This window comes from Otolemur garnettii, unplaced genomic scaffold, assembly GCF_000181295.1.
Source record: "Otolemur garnettii isolate 467f Iridium unplaced genomic scaffold, OtoGar3 scaffold00018, whole genome shotgun sequence".
Lineage (NCBI taxonomy): Eukaryota > Metazoa > Chordata > Mammalia > Primates > Galagidae > Otolemur > Otolemur garnettii.
In genome coordinates this window covers 26,928,590-26,939,995 of record NW_003852413.1, presented here as the reverse complement: position 1 = coordinate 26,939,995, position 11,406 = coordinate 26,928,590, and the positions used below count along the sequence as shown (strand labels likewise).

At 47.5% G+C, this 11,406-nt stretch overlaps 1 protein-coding gene across 1 annotated transcript in view; it reads left to right on the top strand.

Annotated features, from left to right (window-relative positions):
- Window positions 1-11,145, top strand: part of TTLL6 (tubulin tyrosine ligase like 6) — a 45,134-nt gene extending 33,989 nt beyond the window's left edge. Inside the window, 1 exon segment of the mRNA XM_012802917.1 lies at window positions 11,119-11,145. Within this exon segment, the coding sequence (XP_012658371.1) occupies window positions 11,119-11,145 (27 nt within the window).
- Window positions 11,146-11,406: the final 261 nt, after the last annotated feature.

The following is an 11,406-nucleotide window of genomic DNA, read 5'->3' as shown; positions in this document are numbered from 1 at the left end:
AGAATTTGAGGTTGCTGTGAGCTGTGATGCCACAGCACTCTACCCAGGGCAACATAGTGAGATTCTGTCTCAAAAAGAAAAAAAAAAGTGACCTCCATGCTTTGTGTATTTCTGATACACCTGGTCTGCCCCCACCACAAGGTGCACTTTGCCTGTCTTCTGCTCATAGCTAAAATTGAGGGAGTCCAATATACAGATTCCAGTAATAGAACCATGCCAACCATGAGAGGTTGGTTTTCATACCCTTCAAGTTATGCCAGCCTGGGCTAAGCCTAGGTCAGTTGCCCCAAAGGCTGTCCCTATAATGGGGTATCCTGAGAGGACAGAGCGACAGAACAGTGCAGGCTGAGAAGACATGGAAGCACAGACCTTTGAGAAACTTTGATTCTACTGTGTGAAAAGACCAAGGGCATAGTGAAAAAGTTGTGTGTAAGAAGTTGGGAGAACTCTACGACATTGCGTTGCATGGGGCAGAGGCATCGGTGCTGCCTGGCTGCCTGTAGGGAAAAGTTACAGATTTGAATCGTCTCCCTCACCCTTGTCACCTAAGGCAGTCTGTGTCCAGATACTCTGCTCTGGCCCCTTTGTAACCAGTAGCTTACATGGTAGGAGGGCCTGTGAGGAAATATCAGCCCACGGGCATTCCCCTGGGAGCTTGTAAAAATGCACGTTTTAGGGCCTAGTCCTAAAAATTTCAATCCAGATGGTCCTGGGTGGGGGGTCCAGGAATCTGCGTTTTACAAAGCTCCTTTAGTTGATTCTGATACTCTTCTCCCCATGCATACAGAAGAACTGGGACCAATGTTCCCCAGACTTCCCTGCTGATAAGAATCATGGCTGAGGCTTTGTTTCTCAGGGCATGCCTCCTGGAAATTTGGGCACAAGAGGTCTGAGATGGGGCCCTGGGAATTCATCTTTTGGTCAGGTATCTTTGGTATGGGTAGTAAGTACTGTCGTGCATTTAGATCCAGGCTTGGGCAAGAAAAGCCTATGATAGCTGGCTCTGATCTGTGGACCTGTTATTGGGGTGAAATTCCCTGACCTTTAGAGAGCTCCACCCCACCCTCACTGTTTTTTTTTTTTTTTTTCTTGAGACAGAATCTCACTTTTTCACTCTCTGTAGAGTGCTGTAGTGTCATAGCTCACAGAAACCTCAAACTCTTAGACTTGAGTGATTCTCTTGCCTCAGCCTCCCAAGTAGCTGGGACTACAGGCACCCATCACAATGCCTGGCTATTTTTCTGTAGAGATGGGGGTCTCACTCTAGCTCAGGCCGGTCTCAAACTTCTGAGCTCAAGAAACCCATACACTGGCTCGGCGCCTGTGGCTCAAGCAGCTAAGGTGCCAGCCACATACACCTAAGGTGGCGGGTTCGAATCCCCAGCCTGGGCCCGCCAAACAACAATGATGGTTGCAACCAAAAAATGGCCAGGCGTTTTGGTGAGCGCCTGTGGTCCCAGCTACTTGGGAGGCGGAGGCAGGAGACTCGCTTGAGCCCGGGAGTTCGAGGTTGCTGTGAGCGTGATGCCATGGCACTTTACCCAGGGGGATAGTTTGAGGCTCTGTCTCAAAAAAAAAAAAAAGAAATCCACACACCTCAGCCTCTCAGAGTGCTAGGATTATAGGCGTGAGCCATTGCCTCTGCCCCTCACCCTTACTGTCTTAAGCACAAGGCTCATAATACATTGGTACTGGAATTTTAAGTAAAGATGGCTACTTATTCATTGCTATCTGTTTCTGTTATTACAAAAAGGGAGGATGATGTAGATCACAGTGAAAATTCATCTTCAGTGGGACTGTTACGAGTAATAATGACCAAATGCCAGGCAAAGAAAAGGAAGAGATGATCAGAGGAAGAGGGTGTGATAAAGTGTATTGACCATTGAATTTGGCTCTGAATTTCTGCTGAAAAGACTAAACTTAGCATTTTGTTTTGGTCTTTTTTTGTCTGTAAAATCAGAAAAGAGACTCCCTAGTGGCATGGATCGTGTCTCTACCATCAGGATCTCCTTGAAGGCAGAGGAGATCCTGTGATCCTTCCCCCCAAACTGGGAGCTCCCCAACAATTAGGACTAATCCTATTGGTTTCTCTCCCCTTTAAGCTCCTGGCATATCCCTGTAAACACTGGCACTCACCTTCTTGGGGTCGTAGTGAATCCCAATCCCCATATACACTTAGCATCAGCTTTGAGTTGTAATGAGCTGGGAGCAAGAAGAGCTTGCTCCTTCCAACCTCCTTCCAAGGTTCAACCTTGGCGAATATCTCTGACATCAAATGTTTCTTCGTGCCATTCTTGAGCAAAGGCCAACTTGGGTTCAGACTCCTTGAGAAGCTCCAGGATTTTGTAGAAAGAGAAGGTTTTAGTATTTTCTCCTAGATGAGTAAAAATAAATCACGTAGTTCTCTAGGAGAGATGTCTTTCCCTGGCTCTAATATTGAAAAGCTGTTTATCACGTGGAGTCTCATTTAGAGATGTCTACTACACACGTGCCATAGTTGGCAATGTCTGGGGGCACTGCCAACTGTGGATCAGGGGTTTCCTCGGTAAGTGTCAGAACATTAACACCTTCCATATGTCAAGACCCCAAACTATATCTCATAGAATGCTGTGAAGTTGGCAAGGCAGAGGTCATTACCTTATTCCCAATTTGCAGATGAAGAAAATCAAGGTTTTGAGGACATTAAATGACTTGCCCAACCTCACGCAAGTGTTGAACTATGGACAAAGAGCCTGATAAGATGTTCCTTTCTCTACCATTCTGCTATGAACTTAGAGCCTGTCTTGACCACGTGAGAAATGGAGCCCTGATGAATCCTTCCATTTTTCTGTTTACATCACTATAATCGCATTATCTTTCCTCTAGACCCACTTTCACAGTGGGTTGGTCAGAGAGGCCAGAGTGCAGAACTGTATAACAGTTGAATTCCAGGGTGCAGTGGCTTATGCCTGTAGTTCTAGCACTCAGGGAGGCTGAGGTGGGCAGATCACTAGAGTGGTCATGAGTTTGAGACCAGCCTGAGCAAAAGTGCTCCCCATCTCTAAAAATAGCTGGGTATTGTGGTGGGTGCCTGTAGTCCCAGCTATTGGGGAGGCTGAGAAAAGAGGATTGATGGGCCCAACAGTCTGCAGTTGCTGTGAACTATGATGATGCCATGGCACTCTACAGAGGACAAAGTGAGACTCTAGCTCAAAAAAGAAAAAAAAACCAGATGAATTCTACAGGATAAGTAACTCATCTTGTAGGATTTTAAGGATGATTCAATGGCTTGGTAAAGTGGAATACCTGGCATCTTACCAAGTAAATGGTAGTTATGATGATAATGATGAAGATGATGGTGATGATGATATTGTGCTGAGGGTGATAAGCCCAGCCTGGACTGATCAAGACACATTTGGTTTTGGTGTACTAAAAGCATTGCCTCTCAGATCTCAAGGCATTGTTATTTTCTTTTTCCAAATGGGAAAACCACACTTAGAGAGGTTAAGTAACTTGTGTCAGGGCACACAGCTTCTTAACCACTATCACATATGATCTCCAGCCAGCCATAATAGCAGCTCTAAATGATCCATATCAAATGTCCAGGGCAGTAAGGCTACAGGAAGCTGAATGTTGTATAGGTTAAATGAGCTTCTGATGACTGTAGATAGGAATCACCTAAGCATGTTTTAATTACTTAAGTGGCAATAGTGAGGATGAGTTAACTGACTTGAATATTCTAGAGGCCATTTTAAAGGAAAATCTAAGAAAAATCTTTTTTTTTCCCCTCCAGAACCAGACTGTATCTCTGTCATTATTTCCCTTACTACCTCCTGCAAGAAATGATTTGTCTCTTCCCACGGTGTCTCCAGTGTCCACAGAATCAACTGAAAGTTTTATTTCCTCATCTAGACATCTTGAATCTTATAAATATCTCCCATCAGCATCACTGAAGCACAGCCTTGCCTCTGTATCCACCCAGCTGGCCTCCAGTACTAGAGGACCGTGACTTCTGCAAGGCAATTGGTGCTACCCCAGGACACACCCTGGTTGCCCTGCCAGTGGCACTTCTCTGGGTCCCTCACTGGCACTGCCATCCAGAACACTACTCTAGATAGGAGTGATGTTTCCGGGAAGGGCTCACGATTTCCAGGAGTCCAAAACCCGCAGGTCACTAGTAGGACTGTGCCAGCTAAGCCTTCATCTCTGAAGATAAAAGACAGGGCTAGGCATGATGGAGAATTCTGAAGCCTGAATAAGATAATTGGAGCAGTTGCAACTTCACCACTGGATAAAGACCAGACCTTCTCCTGCCCCAGCAGCCAAAAGACCTGCCACCTCAGTGCCCGAACATCTTCCCACTACCTCGCTTATCAGCCCAACTCAGTCTCACAGGTGAAGGCAGAGGTGAGATGAAAGGACCCAGCCTGAAGGTGTTTTTCCACCTCGTGCAGAAACAATGCAACTCCTCCTAGGTGTACATTAATAAAATAAATTGCCATGCCCAATGCCAGGACAAGGAGCCTGATTCAGAGGGAGAATGGGAAGGGGAGGTGGGAGAGATTACTCTACTGAGCACCCTCACTAAGAAGGCTCCATCCCAGCACTGGGAGCCTGAGGTGGGTGGACTGCTTGAGCTCAGGAGTTTGAGACCAACCTGAGTCAGAGTGAGACCACAGCTGGGGTCTAAAAATACCCTGGCATTGTGGTGGGCGCCTGTAGTCCCAGCTACTTGGGAACTGAGGCAAGAGAATCACTTGAGTCCAGGAGTTTGAGGTTGCTGTGAGCTATGATCCACCACAGCACTCTACCAAGGGTGACAAAAAAAAAAAAGAAAAGGAAAGAAAGAAACCTCCAATTACATTGGAGCTCAGGAGCCTTTGAAGACTATCTTGGGGTAAGTAGCGTACAAACTCTGCCCTCCTTGCTGGGAGTCCAGATCTTCAGGTGGCCCTCTCTGGGACAATGGCTCAGCACAGATCCTGGTTAGACCCCTGACTACCTGCTCGTTCTCTGCCCTCTCCAGGAATGTGATCCAAGATTTTTGCCTCATTTGCTCCTCCTGAGTTAGATCCCTAGTGAGAGCTTTGGAGAAGTATGGGCAGGGGAGGAGAAAGCGGTCTGAAGACAAGCGCTTGCTTCATGATGCTGACCTAGCTTTGCCTTATGGGTTCCCACTGGAATGAATTTCTAGCTTCGAGGATGTTGAGCGAGTCTGAGATACTTGAAGCCCTCGGGCAGAGACCTTAGTTATCCAAGGTATTGAATGGAGATGTTAGACTCAAGCCATTTGGGTCCCACTGTGAAACACACACATGGACACAACCTCTTCATCCTCATCTGGGTCTGGTCCTCAAGGGTCATGGTACAGTGTTCTTTTTAAGTCAGCCAGAGGCTGCAAGAGGATCGAACTTGTGACCCCTGGTTTACAAGACCAGTGCTCTAACCAGTGTTCTTTTTAGTATAAGTCAGGGCCCTCCTGGATGGCAGAAGAAGCAGGCCTGGTTACCACAGGCAGACAGTAAAGGCTTAATTGTCACCTCAACTTCCACTTCCCTGGTCCTTTCCTGATGCCATTCCCAAGGCCAAAAAAGACTGATCCAAGGCCACTTTTCCCACTGTTGTTTATCAGGTTGTCAGCCCAACCAAAAGATGCAAGACTTGGCCAGGGCAGTGGCTCACGCCTGTAATCCTAGCACTCTGAGGGGCTGAGGTGGGAGGATTGCTTGAAGTCAGGAGTTTGAGACTGGCCTAAGCAAAGTGAGACCCAGTCTCTACTAAAAACAGAAATTAGCCATGAGTAGTGGGGGGCATGTGTATAGTCTCAGCTACTTGGGAGGCTGAGGCAGGAGGATCACTTAAGCTTAGGAGTTTGAGGTTGCTGTGAACTTTGATGTGCTTCCTAAAAGTGCCATAACTCTTCCCTTTTCTCCCCGATCACTAATCCTAGCCAGTCAAGGCTTTCTGAGATGATGCAAAGAAAGTCTTTTAATTATGTGAAGTCAGGATTATTTGTCTTTCTAAGGAACACTTTGGTGCCACTTTCTAAGGAACCTTTGTTCCTAGGGACAGAGCATCCAATCCATGCAGTCACATAGGGCCCTGCACTTGGGTTAGCGTTCTGTTGTCACTATCTTGAAATTCTGAATAATTTCTGAACAAGGAACCCCGCATTTTTATTTCACCCTGGACCCACCCAATTCTGTAGCAGGTCCTGCTCAGAGGCTTTAATAGCTCTGGGTTATCCAAGGAGAAGGAAGAAATGCCAGGCTGCCTTCCTAGCCCACACAGAACAACTGTTTGCTGAATGCTTCTGGGGGACAAAAGAATGCTTGTGGCAGTCCTTGCCCCTGTGGAGGATACAGTGGAGGAAGATGACTAGGTTTTTTTTTTTTAAGACAGAGCCTCAAGCTGTCCTCCTAGGTAGAGTGCCATGGCATCACAGCTCACAGCAACCTCCAACTCCTGTGCTCAAGCAAGTCTCCTACCTCCACCTCCCAAGTAGCTGAGACCACAGGTGCCCGCCACAATGCCTGGTTATTTTTTGGTTGCAGCCATCATTGTTGTTTGGCAGGCCCAGGCTGGATTCGAACCTGCCACCTTAGGTGTATGTGGCTGGCACCTTAGCTACTTGAGCCACAGGCACCCAGCTGAAGATGACTAGTATGAGTTAAATGCCGCTCAAAAAGATTGTCAGTAGATGAGAAAGAAATGCCCTCACTTTCAGCTGGGAGGATTAAATCCCCTTCACTGGAAGAGGTGATGTTTGAGGTGGTGGCAGGAAAGGATAAATTGGATTTTTTTAAGTGGATATAAGACCGGGCATGGTGGCCTGTAATCCTAGCACTCTGGGAGGCCGAGGCATGTGGATCGCTTGAGCTCAGGAGTTCGAGACCAACCTGAGAGAATAAGACCCCTGTCTCTACTAACAATGAAAAATTGAGGCAAGAAGATCACTTCAGCCCAAGAGTTTGAGGTTGCCGTGAGCTAGGATGCCACAGCACTCTACCCAGGGTGACAGAGACTGTCTCAAAAAAAAAAAAAAGTGGATATAAGGTGTGAACTGAGGTATAGTGGCCTGGAAGAAAATAAAAATAACTGTGAACATGATAAAGAGGCAAAGGCTAGTCCAATTTGGCTGGATCAGAAAGGAAAATTGAGAGAAGATAGAAAGATAGCTTAAGAGACCATCTTAGAGAGCTGAGGGCTCTTTGTTCATGTCACTTGCCCATGATAATGATTTGTTTGTATGGCTGTCTCTATACTGGAATGTACCATGTCTTTACATCTCTATTTATTTATTTATTTGAAACAAGGTCATACTTGTTGCCCAGGCTGGAGTATAGTGGCACAATTATACCTACTGCAGCCTCAAACTCAAGAGATCCTCCCACCTTAATCTTCAGAGTAGCTGGAGCTACAGGCACATGCTACCATGCCCAGCTAATTTTTTTGTACAGACAGGGTTTCACTTTATTGCTTAGGTTGGTCTCGAACTCCTGCCTTCAACCAATCCTCCTGTCTTCCAAAGCACAGAATTATAGGCACAAACCACCACGCCCAGCTTCTTTACATTGTTATATTCACTAGTTTAGACTAGTACCTAAGCCATAATTCAGTAAATATTCACCAAATGAATTAATATTGTGGGAAGTCTAAAATGTTACCCTGGGAAATGTTTACATAACTCAGTTGGCAGTGGGAAACTACTCAAGGTTTGTGAATGAGAGATTTTATTTAGTGTTAGGAAGATGAATCTGGTAGTAGTTAGTGGAATGGCTTGGCAAGGGGAGAGAAAAAGATGGGAGAGCCGTTAGGAGGCTCATACCATGGTCCAGGCTTCAGGCCCTTGCAGTCTCTATCAGGATGGATGGCTGTGGGGAAGAAAAGGAAGCAGATGCGTAGTACATCTCAACAAAGCTGGGAAAGCAGGAAAGAGGAGGAGGCAGGTGAAGAAAATCATCATAGAGCTGAACTTGGCAGCTAGATGCATGGGAAAGGGAAAGGGAAAAATAGAGCAGACTTCAAAAGAACTGAGTGCCCTAAAAGAAAATAGGACAAAGTGCTTTGGGAGGATGAGAGATCAGGGTATCTGTTTCATGAAGCAGTTGGATGAATTCCTGTCCCTAGATGGATTTAAAAGAACAACACTGAAGGAGTTTCCAAGTGCAAAAGTAACATTTCTGAAGATCAATTTGTTAAAAATAGTCACCTTGAAATAGGCAGGCCCTCTCATCCCCAGGATCAGAACTATTTGGGCAGCTTAAAAAACATGTGGTTCTCCCTAGACCTAATTCATCGATTTGGGTGAGGGAGGAGATTGACATGGATTTTAAAAGCTCACCAGGGAGTTTTGATGCACAGCCAGGTTCAGGAGCCACTTATCTGGCTAACCCCCATGCTGGACAGCCCCCAACCCACCTCTGAGAGGCTGGGTAATTCTTCCTGGCATTAAACAGGTGATTTTGGATTCTGGTTTTTCTTCTACCCTGGTAGGAAATGTAAGTAAGGAAGATTGGCAGCTGCTGCAAGCGTCCTCCCCCTTATAACACACCCATCCTGGATGAGTACATGAGCTGAATGTAATCATTCACAGCCCTCTCTTTACAGCTGGCATGTCACTTAGCTTAATTACAGCACACAGTGGTATTTCCACTCGAGGAATCCGAAAAAGCAATAAAATGGGTTTTGCAAATTGTTAGGAAGGCAATGAAAACCTTGAAACTGCAATTTACTAAGCATTGCTTTCAATTATTTTGCATTCCCCAGTGATGACTCTAAGTCATTAACTAGCAGCCTGGGAAAGCCAAGTGGACAGTGTGTCATGTGGAGGGTACTTCATGTCTCCTGAATGCACACTGTGGCTGAGGCTTCGAGAGTTACCTTGGGTGTGGGAGGGGATGTGATTGTTCTGAGCCCTTGTCCCTCCCATCAGGCACCCTCCTATCATACTTCTGCCACAACTCTTCCCAACCACCAGTTCTGACTGATCTAGTGATCTTCATCAGAGATCCTCTTCCCCTTTACTCCCTAGTACCTGCTACTGTCCCCACAAATCGAGGAAAGTCCTGTAGAAAGCAAAGGGAATTCTTTAAAGAGTTGGCGCCTGGTTTCTCTGACTCTGTCTCTTTTCTTTTCCTGGTGTACTTCCTGGTTCCTCTTCGTCCTTGGATAGGTACTTCTTGGGCAGTCATTTTAAAGGGAAAGACTGTGATATCCCTACACCACCTGTTTTCCCAAGCCTAGGAGTTATGTGATAATAATTATAGTAAAATGGGACCCTATGTATCTGAGAAAGGGGCAAAGGTAACAGAAAGTTAGTGGGAGCAGGCAACTCTGAGACAGATCCCTCTTCCAGGGAGAAATATTTAACCAGCGTGATAATCAGGAACAGAATGCCAGCTGCCTCAGCAGCCAGGCCAGGCGGGAGAGCAAACACCTAAATCCTGTTGGCAAAGCCAGCAAGGCCATCACAATTGTGGCCAAAGCAAACAGGGGCTGAGACAGGCCTGCTACAGGGGACTCTCACTTCCCCTTGGATCTGGCAGAGGGTGACACTGAGCCAGCTAAGCCTGCTTGTTAAGGCAGGAGAATGAATGCTCATTCCCATTCCTGAACTTGGCCCCAAGCTGGACCCCTGCCCTCCCTGCTATGGTTTCCTTTCAGTATGGACCAGGCCAAACAAAGGCTGATAATGATAAAACATTTTTTGCACATATTTTTGATTCTTTACAGCCGTCCTGTGAGATTAACATTGTCTCCATCTTACACATGTGGAAACTGAGACTCAGGGATATCAAAGACACAGACCCAGGCCTTAGTCTGGGGCCTCCGACTCAGTGTTTGCTGTATTTCTCATTCCCTCCACCCTCCCACCTCTCCACCCAAAACACCCCCATGTCACTTCCCCCAGTCCCTTCACAAGCAAAGCTCCCATAGTCTGAGACTGGAGTTCTTTTTTTCCATTTCGTAAGTAAGAAGAAAAGGCGGGAGGGGGGCATTTTTGTTTTTAAATCAGGAAATAGTTCACAGCTCTGCGCTTGTCTACCACACCCACCAACACCAATGGAGGCCCAGTAGGACTATATTTACAAATATTTCCAATTATTTAGATATTTCAATAGTGTTCTCTTTATGTAAAAGTGAGAGATCTGGATTAAGGCGTGCTGTTTTTATGCTGTAATTTGGTTGTGTTTGAACATAGCCTGAATAGGCAGGCCCCTCTATGCCCTGCAGACCCTTGGTACCTCTAGGGCCCTGTGTACCTGTGAAAATTTAGATGCGCAGTAGCTGTATCATATCTAAGGAAAGGACTACCATTGAGAAAAGAAAGACCGGTTGTTAGGGTGCTCACTTCTGGCTCTCCATGTCTCAGCGGTTTCCTGATTGTTTGAAACAATTTCTCAAAAGCTCTGTTTTTGAGGGAGGGAAGAACAGGAAAAGTAAAGAGGAATCATTCACTGGATTCGCACACAACTTGCCAGTTCTTTTTTCCCTGGCATTTTCATTTGCAGGGTTTCCAGGGTTTCTTCAGAAGGGGCCCGTGGAAGTGAAGGTGGAGGGCGTGATTCAGAACATCTCCCTTCCGCATCCCTGAAGGGGGGACTTGGAGGGCAAGTGGAGTGTGTTGGGGGGCCATCTCCACAAAAGAGCGAGGCTTGCGTAGCGCTAATTAAGAGGTTCTGTGGAAAGGCTCATCGTGGGGAACTTGCCTGGAATTGGAGATTCGGACACAACAGAGAAGAAAATCCCGTTCCCCACCGCCTAGGGCAAGTTGCCGTTCCCAGCCGCCGGAAGGACCGGCCGACTCCGGGCGCTGAGCCCGGCGCCCCTTGGCGGAGAAAGATCCTGGGTCAGCAGCTACTCTGTGGGTGCTTGCCGGACCCTGCCGGGCCCCAGCCCCACGGCCGCAGATAGACGCTCCACCGCCCGAGCGCCAGGACCAGAGCCGGGCGCCGCGGCCGCGGGCAGCGCAGGGCCGAGGAGCTCTCGGCGGAAAGGCTGGGCCTTCGCCCCAGCGGGGTCAGAGGGGATCCGCCCTAGGCTGGGAGAAGTGGGACAGAGGCCCTCGTGGAAACGCTCAGGCAGCCTGTTACCAAGCGCTTCTCCCTCGCTCCTCTGCCCGATTGGCCCCTGCAGCTCCGGTTCGGATGCCCCAAGCTGTAGAGGTGAATTGTCTCCCGAGGGAGCGTGAAGTGGGCTCCCTCCTGTGCGCCCTGTGAAGGAGCTTCCTGGCTGTTTGCGTAGCGAGAATTATGTGCCAAGCACTGGGGCAAAGCACTTTGTCTGCTTTATCACCCCCCCAAACCACTTTATGAGGGAGATAAGGGCCCCGTTTACGGATGAGAAAACTGGACTCGAGAGGAAGCGGTGTTGCAGGCAAGGCTGAACACAGCCGGTGACTCCAAGTCGAGGGGGGACCTCGGC